At 34.3% G+C, this 26644-nt stretch overlaps 2 protein-coding genes, 2 non-coding genes and 1 pseudogene across 4 annotated transcripts; 4 read left to right on the plus strand and 1 right to left on the minus strand.

Moving 5' to 3' along the window:
- Window positions 1-511: 511 nt before the first annotated feature.
- LOC116117035 (meiotic recombination protein SPO11-1) lies at window positions 512-11824 on the minus strand. Its single transcript, XM_031403069.1, is given in 13 exon segments — window positions 512-632; window positions 736-767; window positions 848-906; window positions 1019-1066; window positions 1240-1276; window positions 1354-1423; window positions 1966-1982; window positions 2399-2472; window positions 2834-2935; window positions 3066-3139; window positions 11556-11607; window positions 11610-11654; window positions 11761-11824. Coding segments are annotated over 13 exon segments (795 nt in total).
- TRNAC-GCA lies at window positions 1720-1791 on the plus strand. Its single transcript has one exon. It is a non-coding gene; the product is annotated as a tRNA-Cys (tRNA).
- TRNAC-GCA lies at window positions 9516-9587 on the plus strand. Its single transcript has one exon. It is a non-coding gene; the product is annotated as a tRNA-Cys (tRNA).
- A 2640-nt stretch (window positions 11825-14464) lies between the features above and the next one.
- On the plus strand, window positions 14465-16801 carry LOC116117063 (two-pore potassium channel 1-like). The gene is made up of 3 exons (XM_031403096.1): window positions 14465-14723; window positions 15553-16459; window positions 16538-16801. The coding sequence occupies exons 2-3, from the start codon at window positions 15561-15563 to the stop codon at window positions 16698-16700; spliced, it is 1062 nt and encodes a 353-aa protein (XP_031258956.1). The 5' UTR covers window positions 14465-14723; window positions 15553-15560; the 3' UTR covers window positions 16701-16801.
- Window positions 16802-23020: 6219 nt separating this feature from the next.
- On the plus strand, window positions 23021-25770 carry LOC116117046 (annotated as a pseudogene).
- The last annotated feature ends 874 nt before the right edge of the window (window positions 25771-26644 follow it).

Below are 26644 nucleotides of genomic sequence, written 5' to 3' on the forward strand. Positions count from 1 at the left end.
ACGGACAATGCCTCAATCTCAAATTTCACTCCTCTTTGCAGCATCAATTCTAGCTCAAACCTTTCAGGGGAAAGCATCCGCTCAGTATTAATATATTGAAGTTGACAGCATAATTTTATAAAATGTGACAAAAATTTACCTCCATTCTGGCACTTCTCTTTGCAGGTAGCATCTCTGTAACATGGCTTCAGTTTTCTTCTTATCTATCCAGAAATGCAGGAAGCCAGTAAACTAGTGAAAAATGCAATAATTAAAATAAATGAATTTCCGAAATTGGGAGTTATAAAATCTGTCTCACCGTGGGCTGTCAAGGGAAGGAGACACTGCTGAGGAAGACCATATTTCTCCACATCTGAAGGAAAAGCCCCCAGCCAACAGATCTCTGGGATGCGTAAGAATTTTGCATCATAGGCCATTTGCTTCAGAGCAAATTGAGAGAATTTGACAAGAAAATTCAAGTCATATTAGTGAATAATGGAAGGCAATGGCGCCGTAACTGGATAATGTGAAGCTAACAAAAGAATACCATAGAACCAAACCGGTATGTGGTCAGGATGTCAAAGCCATATGGATCACAATCTACCAAACAATATGTAGGCAAATGCAAATTCTCCATAAGGAGACGCAGAAACCTGATAGAATAAAATGTGACAAACTTGGGCCTTAGAGACATAGAGGAAACAGAATCTAATGCACAAGCGTAGTAAAAATGGCTATTCAAAGAGAGTTTTCTACCTTCTTGTGGAGATGTCTGGATACCCTCTTCCCTGTATTAGCAAGAAGAAAATGTATTTATAAATGACTTTGAATAGAAGACAAACAAAACTTGTGCTCAATAGGTACCTACAGTGATGACAATGCAGCGGTTTCTGGTACAGAACCGGTCATTGGCTAACCGCTGGAACACTGCATTCCGAGGAATCGATAACAGTGACTTATCAATAAGAGCAATCTTAGAATAAAAATTACTTTTACTGGTTTGTGTGAAACCATGAACATTAAGAAGAACACCCTTTACCCGATTCTTTCTCTACAACCAGTATGTAATGTGCCACACTAATGATATCTACATAGAAGCAAGGATTAAGGAACATTAATAAGGGTCAATATCATATAGCTACCATGAAAAAAGAGATTTGGTATAATCAAAGAACTTAAAGCTCCCTACTGGTTTTTTTTAATTTCCTTTTAAGGCATTGATAATAAATGTAGATATTATTATGACAATAGTCTGGATACCTTTGATTTCCTCAACAAGCACAGGAATGTGGTGGGTCTGCAAATAAATAAGATAAATGATTATATTCTTGTCAATGATACATCCAAATTATAAATATGTTCTGTCATTGTTACAGTGTTAAGATTGTTTATGCAGTCAAATTTCCTTCCAGCTTCCACGAATTTTAACCAGCCCATCACCAACCTGCAATAGAGTGAAATGTATCAATAAACATTTAGACATCCAAGTTTTTCAAGTTGTAGCTTGAGTAATGAGAATGTAAGAAACGAGCAATTGAGCAGCTATGAATCACAATAAAATAGGTGATATAAAGTTATAAACTCCGATTAACCAAATTCATAATCACAACTGCCTGAGGTTTAAGTGCATTGTTCATTCGTAAGGTTTTACGAGCATTTAGAGGAACACTCTGTTCACTTGAGTGTAAATATGATACGTGAAAATTTTAATTTAAACAGTAATCATAAGTGACACAAAAAGGGTCCATAGCTCAGTGGTAGAGCATTTGACTGCAGATCAAGAGGTCACCGGTTCGAACCCGGTTGGGCCCTCTTTACAAGAATATTTTTTTCAAAATTCAGAAAAAAATTCCCCAAATTACCGTTCAGATAATGTATCTGTATGCTAAAATTACTTGAACTCATCATATATATTTATATATAAAAAAGCATTCGGTTTGAATATCTTCACATCTTATAGGGATCTGTCTGATAAGAAGTACGCACCCTTTTCCAACAGACACCTGCCATAAGGAGTTCACATAAAGTAAATTACTCAACCACAGTAAATCCCTTCTAAATAATGTTACAGCTTTTACAATTAACTGAAAAATGCAGGAGCAGGACAACTGCCGTTGAACTATCCCAAGGTAAATTTATTTCAACTATTAGACCAGAACTCAATCTTCAAATCACCAAATTTAGGGAAATTGATGACATTTTTAAAGGAGTAATAATGCTGTGCAACCACATTTTATCTATGGGACTTTCATGTATATATGGTTGGTGGTTGTAGGAAAATAAACAAAATCAAAATTTAGTTAAAAAGAGTAGGCATTGTACTGCATGCGCTATGCTTCCCTTGATTCAGTTAACTTAGAAAAACAAGGTTGTGGCGACTGATAGAAATATAAACTCTGAGACTGATAGAAATACCAACCACATTAAGGTTGTGGCGACTGCACTGCAGAAGGATGCATATGTCATTGATTGCTCGGTCCACAATTGATTGTTCTACATAGCCAAATAAAAAGAACTTAGCAGTGGAAGAGTAAGAATATTGAAAAGAAACTTCTGACATCTTTGAAACTGACAAGTTCATAGTATCTCAAAAGTTTAAGCTTCACTTATTTTATAGCTCACACTACATAATTCAGAATATTAGACAATCCAATCACAGATATACCAGAAAAGCAAGGCTTATGGAAATGAGAGGATAATCATTGTACCATTCAAAGTCCTAGCATATAAACGCTGCTATATATCATAATTGATCAAAAATACGGAGTGTTTGTCAAGTCACTGAATCATAATTCATACAATGCAAGTTATAGCAGAAGCGTGAATTTAAAGCGGGAAATTAATCTAGATTCACCTGAAAACACAGATGGATGCATGTAGTATATATCTCTCTTTGAGCCATGCCTATTTTCTTGTAGAAGTTGTTGAACGGCCAGTAGCACCCTCAACAACACATCTAAGAAACAATCATCAAGTAACCAATAAACTCGATTCCCTCCAGAATTTGTCAACAAAAGCTCGTTAATCACTTGATCAAACAAGTTCGAAACTCTATTATGTATGCTAATCACACTTAATAAACTCACCGATTCTATGCACGTGGCATTGTCTCTCCAGTGTCAGAATATCACATCCCTTTGACAAATCAGAACTGCAAGCACTGCACAGAGCAACAGAAGCGCATGGAAACACAGACTCACGTAAATGCTTTTTTACATAAGTGCTTTTTGTGTCAAAATCTACTTTATCTACTCTACAAAAATACTTTTAACAGTATAAAGGCACTTTGACAAATCAGAACTGCAATCACTGCATAAATCAACAGCAGCGCTTGGAAACACACACAATGGCATAAGAGTATTTTTCAAAAAAGTGATTTTTAATCTAATTAGTCTACTTCAAAAAAAAAAAATAATAAAATAAAACACTTCTGACAATGTATTAGCATTTCCAAACAGCAGCTAAAATCAATTAACAACTACACCGCCTCAAAAGTTCACTATAAATTTTAACTACTGAGACACCTTCNTAAAAAAATTCTGTTTTTCTGGTCGAAAGGGATTGAAAATGTCATTTACTAGGGTGGGTGGCACAAAGTGCTCAGATTCCACAGGCTCTTCCTTACACTTCCGTGGCTATAAACTCAAAACCTTTCATTTTCACCCCCCTGTGAGGATTTACATGAACAAAACTAGGGGCCCCAAGAAACATATATTGTGGACCAAAGGGAAAAGGATTTCACAATTGAATGATACAAATTTGATTCACTCCATCAATTTGAAACATCAATCAGTTTGTGTAAAATCTAGAAGGCCCCCTCTGGCCCCCCCTCCTCCTAAGTTGGTGGCAATGCATATAGTTATAATTATAAACCTTACCTATCTTGAGGTAAAAGTAAAGACTTTGCCTAGACATATTAAAAGTCTATGGTAGAATGATAGAACAATCATCTCAAAAATTCTTTATTCGATAAGTTCGGATAGACAATGGTTATCAATTAGTTTACGTTAACAAAACTTAATTCATGTTCGCAGATATAAATTGTTTTTTTTTTTCTTTTAAGGACAAAAATGTTACATGTGTGAAAGCTGAGATTTGTAATTATAAAGAGTTCATCTAAATTTTATCTGATAAGAGCAAAGAACTATTTATATAACATAAACTCTTTATTATAAAGAGTTTATCTATAGAAATAAGAGTTCAACGAACTCTTTATTCTTTAAATATAAATTAAAGAGTGAGTTTGACTCTCTACCATTAGAGAGTTAAATTTCACTTTGTATCCTAATTTTAAATAATAAATTACAAGTTTCTATACATTTTATTTATGATTTATCTCTCCTATTAAGTTTCTTTCTTGAAAAAATATATTATCCCTCCTAAAATTTAAAAAGTCCATTAGATTTAAATAAAAATTTTGTTATTTATATTTAAAAATCAGTGAAGATGTTCCTTATTTATATGAAATATGCTCTTTAAAATAAAGAATATCATTGGAGATACTCTAATTAAGAGCTAAAATTTGTAATTATAAAGAGTTCATCTAAACTTTATCTAATAAGTTCGAACAGATAATGGTTATCTATTAATTTATGCTTTCAAGTCGATTTTCACAATTAATAGATGGTATGTAAAAAATGATGAGTAAGATTACATATACAATATTATGTGGCAAAATATGATTAGTTGATTTTAAATTAAAATTAAATTTTCTCCTAATCCCTTGTTGCCACGTAATATTATATATGTAATATTATTAAAAAATTGATACATAATTGACCTACAATAACAAACCGTTAGAAAAATTAGTCTCAGGAACTCAAAAAGGTTATAGCTCTCGATTAATTCACGATTTCAAGTCGATATTTACAATAAACAAATACCAGATATTAAAAAGTACACTTCTCGTGCTGTGTAAGGTGTCCACGTAATGGATGAGTCATGGGGTAAGTGTCTAATCAGTCAGCCAGCTAGGCTGATGAATGAATGAGCAAAGACAAGAAACTATAATAACTCTAGTTGAATGGAGCTAACAAATGAGAGGTGATACACCTATAGTGCGAACAAAGACTAATTAAATTAAGGATGTCCAGATCCTGAAATAGTTCAATCTATAATCATTGATGAAGTGGGGTCTGTGATTTGATCACAAACTGGCCTAAACAAACCCAGATACATCATTTTTAATTACCAATAATTTACTGAAAAATCTTTCAACTTGGAAGACAAATTTCAAGGTCCTAGCATAACATAGCTTCCAGGGAGATCAAACCTGGATGATATGTTGATTTCTGGACATGAACAAACCCTTCGAATGCAAACGGCCGACACCGTCCATCGGAGGATTCTTCCCAAGGTCCTGCAACTTTCATCTGATAGTCTCTACACGATTAGTTAGTGATGAATATGACTAATGCTTTAATGTTCACAAACTTTTTCTTGGAGCTAAACCACACAAACAACAAGGTTGTATCAATCCACAAGACTAAGTCCAATTGCCGACTCAAAATGTGAAATCCTGAAGAAATTTCTACAGATAAAAGTACTAAGAAATTTATTGCAACACAACGGTCCAAATGTCATGATGTGAAATTTCCCTCCATGCACCTTCATTCATTCATTCACACACAAGTCGAGTTATATCTCAGATGCGGACACCCTAAATTTTTCATTGGCTAAAGTCCATGAATAGTCACTACCTTTCATCAATAAGAGACGAATACAGTAGAAGTAGCCATGTTCTGTACGTTCATTGCGAAAGAAAAAAGAAAGAAAAAAGTTGAGCTACTTTAATGGGGAGATTCTGATGATCATATTGTGTTCTACTTTAAACAAAAAGGAAAGTGATAATTTTGATTGAATAGATAAGTCCAATTTCAGAGATTCTCAGATGGAGCTAAAACTTCTTAAAATAAAGACATGGGTCCTTGCTTTGAAAGAGACATAACATCTTTTATTTCAGTCTCCAAATAATAAGCCATTGACACAAATAATCTAGAATTAAGTGGCCTTAAAAAGAAATTAAAAATCCAAATCGTGTCATAAAATAGCCTAATGAAATGAATCCAAAGCTTGATTGCCAAAATTCTTGGCTGACTGATATTAAAAATATATAGACCCACCTATCAATCAGAGGGTGCTTTAATGAAAATTTTATGAGATTCATAATGAAACCATCTCTTTGCCTCCAAGCTCAAATAATTTAAAACGAAAGTGACGGATTCATGAAACTAGTAAATCAAAGAGGCAAAAAAATCAAGCACTTATTGCATATCATTTTACATTAGGATACAAGACTCAGGCATCTCACTTGGGAAGGCAGGGGGCACCTCTCGCTGCATCCTGACTGGTGGCACGGTCGTGGGGTGGAGGTAATGGAAACAATGATGGTGGTGGTGGTTGCGGCGGTATGAATTGTGGTGTAACATTGGATACGGATAGGTCTCCCATGGTGGCCTGAACCTATTTTCTCCATCATAAAAATATGATTTTTCTGAACACACTATTAAATCTAAGAGATTGATCTCTGCATGTGTCCCATTATTTCCTAGAATCCTCAATATTAATTTGGATTCACCTTACCTTGAACTTCAACTGTCCCTTTTTCGATCTACACAAAAGATAAACACCCTATACAACCATTAAAAAAAAAAAAAAAAAAATCAGTACGTGTTATGAAACATGCATATAGCTTATGTGACATTATTTCATTCTTTTGCTAAAATTTGTCTTTTAACAGAATCTCGCATTAAAAATTTATTCGAGATTTAAAATTGCACGTTCGTATCTGAGAAATTTATTCAAATATAGTGCAGGGGAAGTACCATGTAGATTTGCAATACTTGCATCACTTTCTTCTTACAAATCCACAGTGGATTTTCACTTTAAGACACAAGCCTGCATAAAAGAAAAACAGAGAAGGAATGAGACGAAACCGAAAGAAAAGATTGAATCAGTAAAATTCAAACACAAAAAAACAAAACCTTTAGCTGACCATTGTAGCAGAGGACTCCATGGCATGAAACAATCAACTTCTAAAGGGCAGTTTTGCTTAATGGTTAAAGAGATTAGCATAATAACTTATGAATTAAAATAGAGTTCCAATTAATAATGAAATATTAATTTCCTAAAATATAAGATCCTGTTTCCTTAAGAGTAATACTATATTTAAAAAGAAATTTAACAAAAAATTTTATATTAAGTGATTTGGCAAAAAAATGAAGAAAGAGTGAATTTAATATGTTTAACTTTTGTTTCACTCTTCCATTCATTTTTTATTCTCACATAAATAAAAATCTTTATGATTTTTTGAAGTATAGTATATTAATTTCTAATTCAAATCTAGAATTAAACTTCTTTCCTTTTTGTTATTTTTAGTATATTGGTCAAATCACATAAACCCCAAGTGCATGGTCTCTAGACCCCTAATGTTATCAAGAATCATTAACTCTCTAACTCGGAGTCTTATCAAATTCACCTGTGGCTTTAAAATTTAGTCAGTTACTTATATTTCGGAATTCACCATGACATGAATGTGTGTGCAAATTATAAAAGAAAAATACAATGGGCAATCGACCTTACAACAAATCTCATTGATGTCAGAATATCACATTTGGTCATTCCCTGAGATGTAAAAGGTGCATTATAACTTCTCTATAAGTATCCAGTGCTGCAAAATAGAGTAAGACGGAGATATGTGTGTCCGTCCAACCACAACAAACCACGTAAATACGCATGGCTGTATGTACAAGTAATTGGATGCACCATTCACTAAAGACTTTCTCAGTACATTTCACATATATCCTCTAAACTTAAATGCTTGGAGACAACTGAATTTAGATGGTAGATACTCCTCTGACAAAAGGAAAGTGAGTGCACGGACAATGCCTCAATCCAAATTTCACTCCTCTTGCAGCATCAATTCTAGCTCAAACCTTCAGGGGAAAGCATCCGCTCAGTATTAATATATTGAAGTTGACAGCATAATTTTATAAATGTGACAAAAATTTACCTCCATTCTGGCACTTCTCTTTGCAGGTAGCATCTCTGTACATGGCTTCAGTTTTCTTCTTATCTATCCAGAAATGCAGGAAGCCATGCAATAATTAAAATAAATGAATTTCCGAAATTGGGAGTTATAAAATCTGTCTCACCGTGGGCTGTCAAGGGAAGGAGACACTGTGAGGAAGACATATTTTCTCACATCTGAAGGAAAAGCCCCAGCCAACAGATCTGGGATGCGTAAGAATTTGCATCATAGGCCATTTGCTTCAGAGCAAATTGAGAGAATTGACAAGAAATTCAAGTCATATTAGTGAAAAGGAAGTGGCGCCGTAATGGATAATGTGAAGCTAAAAAGAATACATAGAACCAAACCGGTAGTGGTCGGATGTCAAAGCCATAGGATCACAATCTAAACATATAGGCAAATGCAAATTTCCATAAGGAGCGAAACTGATGAATAAAATGTGCAAACTGGCTAAGAATAGAGAACAACTATAGAAGAGGAACACACAAAAATATGTAAGAAGTACATGGCAAAGAGCTGCAAAGATGGAAACATGACAAGAGGAAACAAGACGCATTCTAGAGCAGTCGACCTCTGTATAGCAAGAAGAAAATGTAATATAAATGACTTTGAATAGAAGACAAAACAAACTTGTGCTCAATAGGTACCTACAGTGATGACAATGCAGCGGTTTGGTACAGAACCGGTCATTGGCTAACCGCTGGAACACTGCATTCCGAGGAATCGATAACAGTGACTTATCAATAAGAGCAATCTTAGAATAAAAATTACTTTACTGGTTTGTGTGAAACCATGAACATTAAGAGAACACCCTTTACCCGATTCTTTCTCTACAACCAGTATGTAATGTGCCACACTAATGATATCTACAATAGAAGCAAGGATTAAGGAACATTAATAAGGGTCAAATCATATAGTACCATGAAAAAAGAGATTTGGTATAATCAAAGAACTTAAAGCTCCTACTGGTTTTTTTTAATTTCCTTTAAGGCATTGATAATAAATGTAGATATATTATGACAAAGTCTGGATACCTTTGATTTCCTCAACAAGCACAGGAATGTGGTGGGTCTGCAAATAAATAAGATAAATGATTATATTCTTGTCAATGATACATCCAAATATAATATGTTCTGTCATTGTTACAGTGTTAAGATTGTTTATGCAGTCAAATTTCCTTCCAGCTTCCACGAATTTTAACCAGCCATCACCAACCTGCAATAGAGTGAAATGTATCAATACATTTAGACGTCCCAAGTTTTTTAGTTTGGAGCTTTAGTAATGAGAATGTAAGAAACGAGCAATTGAGCAGCTATGAATCACAATAAATAGGTGATATAAAGTTTAAAACTCCGATTAACCAAATTCATAATCACAACTGCCTGAGGTTTAAGTGCATTGTTCATTCGTAAGGTTTTACGAGCATTAGAGGAACACTCTGTCACTTGAGTGTAAATATGATACGTGAAAATTTTAATTTAAACAGTAATCATAAGTGACACAAAAAGGGTCCATAGCTCAGTGGTAGAGCATTTGACTGCAGATCAAGAGGTCACCGGTTCGAACCCGGTTGGGCTCTTTACAAAGAAATTTTTTTCAAAATTCAGAAAAAAATCCCCAAATTACCGTTCAGATAATGTATCGTATGCTAAAAATACTTGAACTATCTATATATTATTTATATAAAAAAGCATTCGGTTTGAATATCTTCACATCTTATAGGGATCTGTCTGATAAGAAGTACGCACCCTTTTCCAACAGACACTGCCATAAGGAGTTCACCAAAGTAAATTACTCAAACACAGTAAATCCCTTCTAAATAATGTTACAGCTTTACAATTAACTGAAAAATGCAGGAGCAGGAAACTGCCGTTGAACTATCCCAAGGTATATTTTCAACCATTAGACCAGAACTCAATCTTCAAATCACCAAATTTAGGGAAATTGATGACATTTTGAAAGGAGTAATTGCTGTGCAGCCACATTTTATCTATGGGACTTTCATGTATATATGGTTGGTGGTTGTAGGAAAAAAACAAAATCAAAATTTAGTTAAAAAGAGTAGGCATTGTACTGCATGCGCTATGCTTCCCTGATTCAGTTAACTTAGAAAAACAAGGTTGTGGCGACTGATAGAAAATAAACTCTGAACATGATAGAAATACCAACCACATTAAGGTTGTGGCGACTGCATTGCAGAAGGATGCATAGGTCATTGATTGCTCGGTCCACAAAATGATGTTCAATAGCCAAATAAAAAGAACTAACAGTGGAAGAGTAGGAATATTAAAAAGAAACTTCTGACATCTTTGAAACGACAAGTTCATAGTATCTCAAAAGTTTAAGCTTCACTTTTATAGCTCACACTACATAATTCAGAATATTAGACAATACAATCACAGATATACCAGAAAAGCAAGGGTTATGGAAATGAGAGGATATCATTGACCATTCAAAGTCCAGCATATAAACGCTGCTAATATCATAATTGATCAAAAATACACAGTGTTTGTCAAGTCACTGAATCATAATTCATACAATGCAAGTTATAGCAGAAGCGTGAATTTAAAGCGGGAAATTAATCTAGATTCACCTGAAAAAACAGATGGATGCATGTAGTATATATCTTCTCTTGAGCCATGCCTATGTTCTTGTAGAAGTTGTTGAACGGCCAGTAGCACCCTCAACAACACATCTAAAAAACAATCATCAAGTAACCAATAAACTCGATTCCCTCAAGAATTTGTCAACAAAAGCTCGTTAATCACTTGATCAAACAAGCGAAACTCTATTTAATGCTAATCACACTTAATAAACTCACCGATTCTATGCACGTGGCATTGTCTCTCCAGTGTCAGAATATCACATCCCTTTGAAAATCAGAACTGCAAGCACTGCACAGAGCAACAGCAGCGCATGGAAACACAGATACACGTAAATGCTTTTTTACATAAGTGCTTTTGTGTCAAAATCTACTTTATCTACTCTACAAAAATACTTTTAAGAGTACAAAAGCACTTTGAAAAACAGAACTGCAATCACTTCATAAATCAACAGCAGCGCTTGGAAACCACACAATGGCATAAGAGTATTTTTCAAAAAAGTGAATTTAATCTAATTAGTCTACTTCAAAAAAAATATAAAATAAAAAAACTTCTGACAATGTATTAGCATTTCCAAACAGCAGCTAAAATCAATTACAACTTCACCGCCTCAAAAGTTAATTATAAATTTTAACTATTGAGACACCTAGTAATTTGCATATAATCATGATCAAAAATCTAAACTCAATTTTTTTTTTTTTTAAAGAAAAAAGTCTGCATAAGTGCTTTTCTAGAAAGTGCTTTTAATCTCAAAAGCTACTTTATCTACTATGTAAAAACACTTTAACAGTGTATAAACACTTCCAAACAGCACCTAAATAATAAACAACTATTCCTTCTCGATTTTCGCTTCAATCTTAATCTTGAAAAACCTCCTCAATAATATATGCACTATAATCTTATAGTAAAAACTAAAATTTGAAATGAATGAATAGTAATCGAACCAGGTTGCATCGAGACTCGTGCAGTAGTTTCTGAACCGTTTGATGAAAACAACGGTGATCGTTCCTCGCTTAGATCTTTCACGATTGATCTAGTGAACTCTGCAAGTGTTTCATGTAATATATATACAAATTCAGAAAAAAAAATTTATATATAATGAAATGAAAGTGTTTTTCATGTTTTAATTCTGATTTTGTTTTCTAAGACCTTTGATTTTTCGAAGCAGATCGCGGTTCTGCTGTGACTGTGAGCTCGAACGATTTCCCTCCATTTTTTCTAGAATTTGATTTCTTCGTGCCAGTGTTTTCAAAAATTGGGATGTATTTATAGTCCTTACTCGGCGCGGAAATTTTGGCTTGGACAGGAGGCCCGTTGCCGAGAATTCTAACGGGCTGATTAAGCCCAGTATCAGGCCCATTGTGAAAATTAACCTCAATACTAAATTTAACCCTTAAATATTTTGTAAAAACATGTAATTTTAACTAAACTAGTTTTAATTCCAAAATTAACCTGTATCCAGTCAACATATCTATTTATATTATCTCGTAGATCGTTAGTTTTATATAGATAAAACTTTACTTGTTGCATGAATCTGTTTCATAACAATCTATGCAGACCTAAAACATGAATTGGTTTGAAACGGTCCATCAGGGCACACAGTGTTGGTTGCTTCCATTAGAATTCGAAACCTTCTATTGGATATCCCAATCCCCATTCCTATACCTTATTTCTTTTCCATAAATTAAAAAAAAAAAAACAGAGTACCCAAGTCAACTTGCGTGCACTTTGACTAATCTTTATAGGTGAGTTACACAACATCCATCGCTATGATTACCCACTTAAATCCTGAGAATCAAAGGGAGTCAAACCTGAGACTGTATGTCTTAACCACACATCCCAGCTCATCCTGCCACTTGAGCTACACAAGGGTGATTTTCTGTAAACTTAGTATGAACACAATCTCAAAATAGTCAATAGAACACACCCCAAGTTTCAAACATTAGAAAACGAAGTTGTGGTTGTGGGCACTATAGTTATTAGTCTCCTACAATACCTGATACGTATCATATGATACGATTCGATACAAGTCACCAACGATACGTATCAGAGAGTGTATCATAAACCTTTTGATAAATTAATATGTATCATACAATACAATACGTATCCGTTTGTATCCTTAAAAATATCAATACAAATCGATACGACTTTATCAATTTGGGCCAAAGGCCCAAAAAATGTTTTGGGTCGGAAGTGAGTCACCCAAAACGGTTTACTAAAACCCGATCAAATTTACCCATTTTGTATAAAAAAAAAAAAAAAAAAAAATGAAGAGGAACATGTGTTTCCCATTTTGCATGATAATAATAATACAAATGGAGATATAAATATTGACATTGATCTTAGAAATTATATGAATGGTTGAGAGAAAATAATATAGATTCTTAATTTTATGATTAATTTTAATTATGTAATACCATAAATTAAAGAAAATAATACCACAAAATTCTTTAATTAATATTAGGAATAAAAATAATTTTTAGAAAATTTTGATTATTTTATTAATTTTTTTGAAAAAGGCGTATTCTACAATACGATACGATAGGCGATATACGATTCAAAAAATTAAATTTTTGATACACATATGATATGCGATTTGACAACTGTGGATACATTGAGAAATTTAATTTCCTTTCATACCTGTTATGCCTGCAAAAGTAGGGCTGACACAAAGCTCTGTCAACCCAAGTAGTCAGATCTTAGGTAAGTCCAGGTGTCGTTCAGGTGCAGCCACGTCGCGCGCTGACACAAGAGCAGTGCTCCTGCCAGTACAGAAGGTGCGCGTCAGGATAGTGAAAGGCTTGAGGTAATCCACATGTCCAATCCCTACGAGAATCGAGTAAATCACTCGGGCAGGTGAATAATGGGCATAAGGAAGGATTTGGATGGAAATCTAACCCACTTCCTGATTTAATAATCATTACCTCAATTCATCCCACTACAAATAGATGGCTCCTCTCCCGGTTGTGGGATTAGCTAATTTTCTCTCTATACTAGCTTACTTATTTTCTCTTTGTAATCACTTATAAGTCAGCACGCTGAACACGATCTGACCTCAGTACATTAATACAATATCAGTGGACGTATGAGTCGCTTGTTTAAGCATCCGAACAACTTTAAACATCGTTTTCCATCTTTTATCCATTCTTATACTTCCATTCGTGTGTGTTCTCTGGGTCAGCTCAGTATTTCACACGTGCGTTTAGTTGGTATCAAAATCACACATCAACAATACCCATGTAATAATAAATGCACATAAACATGAATAATCAATGAAATGTGGAAAGTGGAGAAATGGCAACCCATACGAAAGGTTGTATCAACATTATAGCTCAACCTTATGGGGTCATGAACAAACAACTCTTGCATCAAAATCACAAATCAATAATTGCCGACATCCAACTTCTACCAAACTTCATTTTCCCTTTCAAGATTTGTAAAAATTCCAAGCTATGAATCATCCTTTCACATTCACAATCAAACAAATAGAAAAAGCACAACCGACTAAATATATTCTCTCTGTCTACCATCGATAACTTATTTATTTTATAACGAAAACAACATTATGTATATATATTTTCATAATTTTTAAAATCATGCATCAAATTTGTAAGAATAGAATCTATAACATATGTAAGAATCTGATTCAGTTGTTACGAGAAAGTTTTAAGTGAGATTGATATATCACGTTATATATTTTAAGTATTAATTATTTCTATTTAACACCGATAAATCGTTAATCAAACATTCATCAATGAAGTTTATAGTTAAAAAATAAATAAAAATATTAATTTAAAAAATGATCAATTATTCTTTTTAGATGAACTTTTACCTTTTTCTGTAGCGTTCAATTTTCTTGGATCGTATCTCTAACAAGTAACAGCTTCATGTTGTCAGTCCAAAACATCACAGAACAACACTCAGTTTTTAGCTCTATATAAGTATATAGAAGCTTAACTTGGCTAACTGCACAACTAAAACCGGACAAGAAATCCAGAAAGGATCAAAAATTCTGAATTTTCCTGGAAAATTCAAGGAAGTTGCTCACTGAATTCCTTCTTCTGAAAGCACTTTGGAAATTGGGTTTAAAAGTAGGTGCTTTACTCCAACTGGTAAGTGCCACAATACACAACACAGTCTCTTTTACACAAGTCTTTAGTTAGATCTGGGTAGAGTTGTTGTTAAACACTTCTTTTTATGGATATCCATTTGTTTTTTGTTAATTATGAAGCCATCTAGCATACTTGGTTTGGTTATAGTTCCATTATTGTTCTTTTGTTTGGTGCTTATAGAGGCAAATTTGATGTTGTTATCATGCATTTAATTAAGTGAATAATAATAATAATCATCATCATCATCAGTTCATCATGATGACCACTGTTGAGATCGTTCATGTGTTGGAATTGTGTTTGGTTAAGGTTTTTTTCGTGTTAAGTCCCATTGTAGTTGTTTCAGTTGATGTTTCCATAGAAAAATATTGAAAAAGAAGCCCCAGCTAATCATTTATTCAATCAAAGCAGACAATTTGCTTGTTGTTTTATGCTGTTCAAGAGGGATATTTAATCATTTGGCCAGTCCTTGTTTCAAAGGGATAATTCAGAGATATTGTCACTTGTGAGTGTTCAAAATTTGTTCTTTTCCCACATTGTACCAGTTTTTTCATTACAGAGAATCGCCGCTTATATATAATTTGTGGTGTATTTTTACTAGATGAACAGAAATAGAGCTTTAGCTGATATCTCGACAGTGAATTACATTGATAATTAGAGAGTTTAATGCTTGAAGTGTAGATAAATGAACTTATATGCATCCTGCTAAGTGTGATCGTGATTTTAAAGGTTAAATTTAATCGCTCTGCGAATATTACTTATAGGAAGATGCATTGAAACATCTTGACTGATGTAGCTAGTTTTAACTTTTGACGTGCCTGACCATTTGCAGGTCCTTTAATGGCCTCCAACGGTACAAATCGGTCATTGCTCTCAGGATTAGTCGATCCTACTCCTCCGAAAAGTAATGAAAATACTTCCAAGATAAGACGATATCGACGTTGTAAAAGTGCTCCTACAGCTGATTTTCTTCCTGCAGAAATTGGCTTAAACAACCTTCAACGCTCTGCATCCATTTTTGGGAAACCCCATCCACATTATTTGAGGATGGCTGCATACTTGGGCGCGTACCTTAGTGCAGGAACCATATGCTTCTACAGTGTGAAAAGCCAAATCACCGGAAAGAAAACCAATGGAATCGTGGATTCTATTTACTTCTGTATTGTGACAATGACCACCGTGGGGTATGGGGACCTTGTGCCTAATAGTGTCCTTGCGAAACTACTCGCCTGTGCTTTTGTCTTTGCAGGGATGGGTCTAGGTGGTATAATGCTCAGCAAAGCAGCCGACTATTTGGTAGAGAAGCAGGAAATCTTGCTGATTAAGGCCCTACATAGACGTCAAAAACTTGGTCCAATGGATATGCAAAAAGAGGTTGAAACCAACGGACTGAGGTACAAATGCATCTTGTTTCTGATCATCATATCGGTGCTCATCATCGTTGGGACAGTCGTCCTCGCCTTAGTTGAAGGAATGGACTTCGTCGATGCATTCTACTGTGTTTGTTCTACCATCACAACTTTAGGTTATGGTGACAAGAGCTTCTCAACTACAGGGGGTCGCTCTTTCGCAATCATTTGGATCCTGACTAGTACCATATCATTAGGTCGGTTTTTTCTCCACATTGCTGAGCTAAACACTTTAAAGAGACAAAAGAAACTGGTCAATTGGGTTCTTAATCGGAGAATGACAGCCATAGATTTGGAGGCAGCCGATCTTGATGATGATGGTGATGTTAGGTAAGCTCATTTCACCTGTTTTCAATTCTGAATTATACTCTCTCATATCCCATTTACACATACTGGTTATTTCCACAGTGCCGCGGAGTTCATCATATATAAGCTTAGGGAGATGGGGAAGATTTGCCAAGAAGATATTTCACCAATACTGAAGGAGTTTGAGGATCTTGATGTTGATCAATCGGGAACATTGTCGGCGTCAGACATAACTCTTGCTCAAAATCCTAAAACCAACAGCTGAATTTGATCTTCTTGTAACATAAAACTATTGTCAACATCTTATTGTCAATGTATCATGTTTGTACTACTTGTTGCTTCTGAATTCTCCTTGTAACTTTGTTTAAGAGCCTTTGTATGAGGAAATAAAAGGAGTTCCTTTCTAAACCTTGTCTTTGTACTTTCTCTGATCCCTCACCCACGATGGATTGGTATATTACATCAGACTGTTGGACCATAATTGGGCCTCTCATCTCTTCGAACTTAGCCCACTAGGCTCCTTACAATTCGATATTGTTTTCAGGCAAACACAACACGACGGCTTCTCAGGAAGTCATCCATTCTAGTAATATGGTGCATTTAATGCTAATACGATGTTAAATTAAGTTTAGATTTATGTAGAAATCAATTTTGTCCCTTAAATTTCATATTCTTACAATTTAGCCCTCCTTGTTCATTAAACTTTATCCTTTGACCCCTTAAAAACTGCCATTTTTCTCTTGACGAACCAGAGGCTTCTAGTTAACGACAAAAAGAGCGTGAAGACATGCTCTTGGGTGGTCCCTTTGTATGAGGATATAAATTGAGTTCCTTTCTAAACCTTGTCTTTGTGCTTCCTTCTCTCTCACCCACAATGGATTGGTATATATTACATTAGACTGTTGGGCCATTATTGGGCCTCTCATCTCTTTGGACTTAGCCCACAAGACTTCCTTTTGATTCGATATTGTTTTCAGGCAAACACAAGTCTAGGGTTTTCCAAGAAGTCATCCATTTTAGTACTATCCTTGTAGAAGCACCTTACCTTTAGACTTTTCACAAAATTTGGTGCATTTAATGCTAATAAGATGTTAAATCACATTAATGCTAAGTCCACAACCTAATTTCATAACCCCTGACGTGATAACTCGTAATTAGTTAGTCCGCAAATAGACATGTGAGACCCATAGTAAACAGATGGGATATATTTGCGAGTTGACAAATTACGAGCTACCACATCAGAGGTTGTGAAAGAAGGTTGTGGACCTAACATTACTCGTTAAATTAAGTTTAGATTTATGTAGATATTGAGTCCCTTAAATTTCATATTCTTACAAGTTAACCCTCCTTATTCATTAAACTTTATCCTTTGACCCATTAGCAACTGCTATTTTTCTCTTGAAGAACCAGAGGCTTCTAGTTAACGACAGAAGGAGAGTGGAAACATGCTCTTGTGTGGTCCTCACATCACAAATGGTCCCCACATGCCATAACAAATGACAAGCAATCAATCATGCAACTTGAACTTTTTATCGCAGCCAGCCACCCATCAGAGTGGCCCACTTCACCCATCAGTCCACTGTTGACCGTACGATCACAATCAATTAAAGTCAGCTGATTTATCATATCATTGCCAACTCCTGGGCCCACACAGCGTATCCAACGTTCCAAATTCAACGCCAGAGAGTATTAGAATAGATTGGGCAGCACCTGAACACACTGCTTTACTTTATTAATTATTACCCATCTCCATGTGTGACGCACACAGCCACAGTACAAAGGTGAAAATTCCTACGATTATTATAATTTTAAACACTTATTTTTTAATGTTTAATTCATTTTAAATTTTATTTTATTTTATTTTTTTAAGGAATCTATACATAGTAAAGAATTTTAGGGCTTACGTGGATCATTACAATAATAAATTAAATTTAGTCCATTCAAAGCATATATAGGTATTTTTGGTATTAACAAAATTATTTTTCTACAAACCTACCCACCCATGCTAACCCGGACGAACAAGAACCTACAACCATAATAGATTTTTGTAAAAATAATATTTTTATCTATGATTTACCTTAAAATTAATGACAATAGATAGTTGTGAGATAATTTCACGAAGATTAATCAAGGTAATATTATTTTTCTAAAAATTTGAAAACCCTTTTAAAATTTCTTTTCTAATATATAATCTCATTTTCTAGTGAAATAATCATATATATTCACCTGTCTTTTCAAATATTAAAAATTAAAAATAGAACTAAAAGATTTATCGTGTTTATAAATTATTTTTGGATCATAAATGGAAAACGGTCATTTTAGGTTAAAAGTTACTTACAAATGAAGAATTCTTCATTAATTTCTTACCAAATAATAAATTGCTTATCATGTGACCCAACCGTTCATCATAGTCAATATCAATATCATGATAATCAACATCAATAATTCAATATACGTCAAAGGCCCCACTTAAAGGTATATACAAATTTAATTTCAACATCATCAATTCATTATCAATTCCCATTTTGAAAACTAACCAATAAATTAATTAATAAAATAATTAATAAATATATATATATATATAAAAAAAAGTTTATTATTCTGCCCAAAATACTCTACACTTCAGTACATTAGAAAGACAACAAAAACAAAAGAGTTAGAAATTATTACACTAAAAAATTGACCTAGCTAGAGCTACCACTCTGTGTGTGGTGGAAGCTTTGAGGAACTGGTTCAACTTCATCTTCAGCTTTAGTTTCTGGAGGTGGATGTTGTACGGCATGATCTTGGCCGGCAACGTAACCGAGGATGTCTTCGGCGGCGGCTTTGTGGTGCTCGATATGGGAGTCAGAGGCGGGCAGTGAGGTCTTGCCGAAGAAGACGACGGCGACAAGGAACAGAGCAGTGGAGAGAAAGAGAGGCCAGAAGTAAGCCAAAATGGTCAAGACCCTTGGAGCAAAAATCACTAAAGAGAACACCAAACCCAAGAAACTGAGTGTGAACAATATATGGAACTTGAACTTGAGAAGCTTTTTTTGGATCTCCATGGAGGGTTTTGCTTCAAACTGAAGAGAGGGAGAGTATTAGAGAGAGAGAGAGAGAGAGAGAGAGAGAGAGAAGAGGAAGACGAGGGGATGATTTTGATTGATTGGTTGTAATTATTGTTGTTGTGAATTATCTCTATGTATGTGCACAGAGATTCCCTGAAGCAAAAATGTTTGAAGTCACTATCTCTATGTTTGTTTTCTTTGGGTTTGAAAAAGAGAGAGAGAGGATTTGTGAAGTGAATAATAATGGTTAGGGCACTTTTCACTCTTGTTTAGTTGTGCTTGTTTCCATTCGGTGGGTAAACTTTTCTTTCCTAAATTGCCCTTTTGTAGGGTTTAAGGGTTAACGAGTTAATGACTTAAACATACATGGTAATTTTGGATTGGTTTTGAATTAGTGAGTTTGGGATGAATCTTACATCGTTGAGAAATATTAGAAACACTCTCTTTATCGTTCTTTATCTTAGTCTCTTAATCACTATTTTAACTAGAGGTATTCAAAAGAACCGATTAGAATTGAAACGACAGATACCTAAGGTTTGGTTCCAGTTCTAAATTTTTGAAACTGTTACTGTGCGGTTCCGGTTTTTATAGTTAGAAACCGAAACCAAGAACCGAGACTAATATAAAATAAAATTAAAGAGTAGGGAGTTAATAAAAACTTTTATAGAAAAAGTAATATGAATACATTTATATTTATATTTCATGACATTTAAAGTAAGTTGGTTTGACTTTTGAGAATCTATCTTTACAAAGTAATAGAGTTTGTAATTTATAATTTATAATTTTATTTTTGTTAACAAGTTTCAGGTGGGGGGTATTTGTAAGTTTTTAAGGGTTTTTTTTGCCATTTTAAAAACTTTTGAGGGGTCATTAATTTTATAGGGTACCCAAAATCTGAACCGAAATCGTTGTTACAAGTTTTGGTTATAGGTATCCAAATTCCAAGAAATCGTCGATTCCAGTTCTGGTTCCTGTTCCTTCAAAAAATGCAAGGTACCTGGAACCGAACACCCCTAATTTTAACACGTGTATAAGAAGACGAAGAAAATAAAAAAGAAAGAGAGCGTCTATTGTTAATATTTTACTCCTGCATCGTGATATTATACTCTTTTTGAAAGTCTTATACAAGAAAAGCGAATTTGTACTTATGTTCGTACTTATACAAGACTATACATACTCATATGCCATACTCAATACATGTGTCATATGTGCTAATATAGTATAAGATTTAGTAGGTCAAGGGCAATTTTGACATTGCACAAGTAAAATTAAATCCATGTACAAAATACCCTTTTTGTCCAATCACTGAAACGGTGTGTCCGCTATGGGTAAATTTTCAAACAAAAATTCAAAGGGATTTTAGATTAAAGTTTTTGTAAGTTAGTGGGGGGAAGATAAGATCTAAGCATATATGGTGTAGTAATCAAGGCTTTGAAAGTTATTCCAATTGAGAATAATTCGCCTTCCAACAAATTTTTTAATTGAAGTCTCATTTAATTTAATTTAATATATGGTAGGTGTGACCCTATATTGAAGACTTGGATTCATGAGCACATGTCAGTTGTTTTATTAAGGGTGAGTAAATTTTATTAAAATAACCCACTTATGGGTAGTTCAATAGTAAGTCGGTAGCAACAAACCAAAGGTGCTACCGTGCTAGTATGATCTCAACCCATAATCGTGTTAGGAGTGTTTAAAAAAATATAAAAATCGAGCAGAGAAAAACAGTTCGATTACGGTTCAAAAAATTAAAAAAATCGAATTTTCAACTCCGTTATCGGTTTGAAAAAAAATAAAAAACTATTAACCGAAACCGGTTATATATATTAAATAAAAAAAATTATATATTAAATAAAAAAATTCATTTCAGACTTTTATTTATATCAATTTTTAATGTATTGTTAGTAGTGGTCAATAGATATGTATGAATGTTTAATTTTTATTTGGATATGTATTGTTTATATTTACAATTTAATTTATGAAAAACTTTTAAAAAAGTTTTATTAAAAAAAAAAAAAACCGATTCAAAACCGATTAACCGCTTTAAAAAAATCGGTTTTTTCTCTAAACAGGTTTGGTTTCGGTTTGGGAATTTTTCCGAACTGAAAAACCGATTTGGTTCAAAAAAGCGGTTAACTACTTTTGAACACCACTAACAATCGTAAGTTCGATTTTTCGTTGGACGCAAAGGTAGTATGATATTGACTCTTTTGAGATTTAATTAAATAACAAAAAATTATTGAAAGTTTCATAAATAATATAAGCTCCGTTTGTTTAAGTTTTTAGAATAGTATTCTATTATGAATAAGAATTAATCAAATATGATAGAATTCTGCAAATGTGTTTGATACATTTTTAAAAAATATTTTCTAAAATACACATTTGTTTTCCTATTCTAAAAATACTATTATATTTTATTTAATTTTTTAAACCCCATAAGTTTGTTAATTTAACTAAATACCCCCTAAAAAGTTTAGAAACTGCCAAAAACACCCCATCCACATTTGCCAGATTCTGGCTACCACTGTCGGAAGGAGGCTGAAATCTGGTATAATGATGCACTATCAACCGGATCTGGCTAGTAGTGCGTCGATATAGCCTTTTCCGGCCAGATCTAAGGCCAAAGATCTGACCATTGACGGCCAGATCTACGACCGTAACTAGTCGTCAATGACGGCCAAGATAAGGCCACCCTTCGGCGGTGATGGTCGGTTGTCAGTATTTAATGGATGGGTCGATTGTTTTTAAAAATTTTAATGTTTTTATTACATGAGTGTTTAGTAAATTAACAAACTTATGAGGTGTTTTTGTTAATTTTTAAATCTTACCTCATTATTATCACTCAGCTCTTACTTTTTCAAAAATACTATCCACAATACTAAAACAAGTGATTTTTTAACCCATTCTATTTGTTAATTTCACTAAACACCCCCCACAATAAAAGTTTATAAATTAACATAACACCCCCACCCACTTAACTATTGCCAATAGCTGGCCACCACCATCAGACGATGGTTAGAAGTCGTCAGAATGGCACATGATCGACTGTCAATAATAGTTGGATGGGTTCGGGTATTTTTGTTAATTTATAAACTTTGATTGAGAAATATAATTATTAATTGTTTTGAGTTGAATAAAATATGATTGAGTTTTGAATTAAATAGTTAATATTAAAATAAATATGTATTTTAGTCGATTGGATATTATAGTAGAATATGACAGAGTTTGAAAAGTTAAAAAAAGGTGCCTAAATTTTGCTATGCTTTAAGTGTTAAAATAGTGGAAAGGTTATTGATTCGTAAAAGTAAGTTTTTAATGGTTCATTAATGATGGGGAGATTTTTATTATTTGAAAAACCTCAGGGGGGGGTTTGGTTAGTAAATCAAACTCGGGGGTTGACGAATTTCTTTTTTCGCTGTTTGATGGGAATCGTCATGTCGTCCAACCCTAAAAACCGACATGTCGTTTTGACAGAATGAAGAACAAGTCATAGTCGGTAGTGGCCAATAACATTCATTAACTTTCACAACTTCGATGGTCTCAGCAGCGAGCCGCCACGATGGCGCCTGTGAATCCCACAGGAGCTATAGTAGCCGCTGCTGCAATCTCCATAGCTATAGCATCTTACTATTATCTCTCCAAATCCAATAAAAAGACCAAGTTGCCCCTATTTTTCAACAAAAACGACAAGAAGAAGAAATTAAAACGAAATGGACTTGTTGATGCCATTGGAAACACCCCTTTGATTCGTATCAACAGCCTCTCTGAGGCCACTGGCTGTGAAGTAAGTTTTGATTTTTGTTCTCTTTCTCTATTCAAGCTACGTTTTTGTTATCTGGCTATGGCTCAAAATCATACTTTTTTATGTATGATTCATGAGCTTCGATTTATAGGTACTTGTGTATGATACGTTTCATTGATGCTGTGATTTTATTATCATCTGCTCTTCAAGCTGTGCTTTTGTTATCTGGGTATGGTTCAAAATGGTTTTTTTATGTATAATTCATGAACTTGTGATGTATTTCTGTATAGGTGCTTGAATATGATTTGTTTTATTCAAGTTGTGATTTCATTCTCTTTCTCTCATCAAGCTGCATTTTGTTATCTTGTTATGGATCAAGATCATTGTTTTTTTTGTATTATTCATGAACTGTGAATGTGTTATCACAAGTTTGTACAGGTATGTGTGTATGATTTGTTTTATTCAATCTGTACCAATTTCAAGTTTTATATAGTTTTGGATGATATACCTGCGTATACTATGCTGCATTGTTCTCAAGCTTTATTTTTTTCAATGTATGTTGTCTCATTTCCACTTATAATATATGAATTTTGGAAGTAAGACAAGGTATATACATTTGCTTTACCCTTTCACTATAGATTAGCATCAATTCTTTCTCTGAAGCAACTTGTTTGGAATTGCTTTTTTTTTTTCTTTGTATCAATTATTTATAAATATGGGAATTCCATTCTAGGTCTATATATATTGCAGAAATGATCCTTTTTCCTTTTTCTTTTTTGATTAAAATCAATAGTACCCAGAGCCAGTGGTACGGGATTTTTATTTTTTTCTTGATTAATTGGTTTTTTATTTGTTTTCTTTTCTAATCTATGTTAGGAGGAATATTGATTTATTTTTTTGTTGATTTATTTTTCTTTTTGGGTTGTTCAGATTCTTGGTAAATGTGAGTTTTGAATCCAGGAGGCATGTGAAAAGAGAGTTGCTGTAAGATATGAAAGGTAAATTGTTTCCGTTCACCACCTATTATTGGGAAGAAAAAAAGAATAGGTGAATTGGAGATTTTCCATTTATTTGAGACTTGAGAAAAGTGAAAACAACGTGATAGTTCTCATCCTTCTGTGTTAAGCTTTCTAATTTTGGCCTCAGTACAGGCTTTGGAAGCTGGCAAGCTAAGTCGAGGTGGAGTAGTCACGAGGGAAGTGCTGGAAGTACTGCATTAGTCTTGCTACAGTCGCTCCAACCTATGATGCAAATGCCATGTGTTATCCCTGATGATGCTGCCATTGAGAAGGTATGTATATCTTGCGTGAGGAAGTGTCTGTACGTATAGTATCTGCACTACTGCTTTGCCCTTATTTTCTTTTTACTGCAAGACATTGAATTTTGTCTCTCTTGAATTCACTAGTCGCAAATACTTGAGGCCTTGGGAGCAATGTTGAAAGAGTAAGACCAGTGTCAATCACTCATAGAGATCACTATGCAATATCGCTAGGAGACGGCATTGGAAGCAAATGAATTGCATCAAAGCATAGAAAAGTGATCAGGTGAATGGCAAAGAGCTAGAGCAAATTAATGGTCATGGATCTGATGAAGCCAAAAAAAGTTCCATCTTCTCAAGTGATTGTACCGGTGGTTTTCTTGCTGATCAGTTTGAAAATTTAGCAAACTTCCAAGCCCTATGAGGGTACTGGGCTGAGATCTGGGAACAAACTAGTGGTCATTAGATGCATTTGTTGCAGCATGCTGGCACGGGGAACTGTGCTGGTGTTCCAGGTTTCTCCAGGTCAAATTCTTTCCTACGTTGCATTTGTTGTTCATTTATTATTGGATGTTACTGAATACTTTTACCTGTTAACAGGAAAAGAATCCAGGCATCAAGTGCTTCCTGGTTGATCCTCCGGTTCTAGTTTGTTCAATAAGGTAACAAGAGGGGTGATGACACTAGAGAGGAAGCTGAAGGAAAAAGACTAAGAAATCCTTTTGATACAATAACAGAAGGAATTGGTATCAAAGATTAACAGAAAATTTTTTGATGGCAAAACTTGATGGAGCTTTTCGAGGCACTGATAAGGAGGCTGTTGAAATGTCAAGGTCATCTATATATGCTTTCATTGTTAAGACAAAAATTTTGAGTTCTGAAAAAATAAAATTGTTTATTTATCAAATCAATAATGGTTTTGCTTCTTCCAACATAATAAATTTCGTTTTTATGGAAAAGATGACATATACCTAGTTACTTTTCAGTTTACAACAGAGACGATTTTCAAGCTTTACATATTGTTAACTCTGTAACCTCTTTATTTTCCAGATTTCTTTTGAAGAATGACGGTCTCTTCCTCGGAGTTTCTCAGCCATGAACTGTGTAGGAGCTGTACGAGTGGCACAGTCACTTGGCCCTGGTCACACAATAGTCACCATTCTTGTGATAGTGGGATGAGGCATCTGAGTAAGTTTTATATGCTCAGTATCTTTCTCAGCTAGGTTTGACACCCACTGCAGCTGGACTAGAGTTCCTTGTATCAAATGAGCTTCTACAGAGTTAGAATAGCATAATTAGCTTTATTCTTTAGCAAACTTTTACTGCCTCCACGTACTTGACCAGAAAATTTGTTGATAATGCATTGATCTGATGGCATCATAAGGTCAAGTAAAATCCATTCTTTGAAAATAGGTATACATGATGATTTTTTGGGGATGAGATTATTTTGACGATCTACTTTGAATATGTAAACTTCATATTATTTTGGTTTGATAGAGAATCAAGAGTGTTAAATTTTTTCTGTTTCTCTTGCTCAAGGAGTACCCAAACTGCCTCGCCGTATTATAGACATCTTTCATTGTCCATTCACTATAAGGTAAAGAAATCGGCTTGTACCGTATGCAACATTGGTAACACAGAAGTACAGCTTGATGCCTCAACATACAACCAGAAACCAAACAATAGCTTGACTTAAAAATTTAATGTCTGTCATTGCAAAAGGTTTAGCTAAACCTTATTGTTGAAATACTAACCTCAATAAAGATATCTCAAAGAGATTATTTTATATGATGGTGATGCCACCAAGTCAAGTTTGTCAACAGATAGATATGTGATGCTAACAAAAACTCCACTCACTGGGGGTACCACTTATCAAACTGAGACCATGGCAATGAGGTCTAGCCAATCCTTGAAGTACCCTTTGACATGTTGCAGCCTACTTTTCCGCCACCCACAGCTCTCTCAAATTTTCCACCTTATTCTCCCGCCCTGTCCCAGCGGTCCTCCTATCCGCTCCTTCAGTTTCTGCTTAAATCGCTGTTACGGCTAGATGCGTTCAGCTCCTGCTGCTTCGATTGTGAAGGAGGTGCACCGTGTGGTCCTAAGTAGTATTCTCTCCTTTTTGCCTGCACATGTAGATAAACAAAAAGTAAGATTTG

This window comes from Pistacia vera, unplaced genomic scaffold, assembly GCF_008641045.1.
Source record: "Pistacia vera cultivar Batoury unplaced genomic scaffold, PisVer_v2 Contig797, whole genome shotgun sequence".
Taxonomy (NCBI): domain Eukaryota; kingdom Viridiplantae; phylum Streptophyta; class Magnoliopsida; order Sapindales; family Anacardiaceae; genus Pistacia; species Pistacia vera.

Bases quoted from the DNA above. Each gene is read 5' to 3' on its own strand.
- LOC116117063 (XM_031403096.1), top strand. From the start codon at position 15,561: ATGGCCTCCAACGGTACAAATCGGTCATTGCTCTCAGGATTAGTCGAT. The intron at 16,460-16,537 runs GTAAGCTCATTT...TTATTTCCACAG, and splicing joins GATGATGATGGTGATGTTAG to TGCCGCGGAGTTCATCATAT.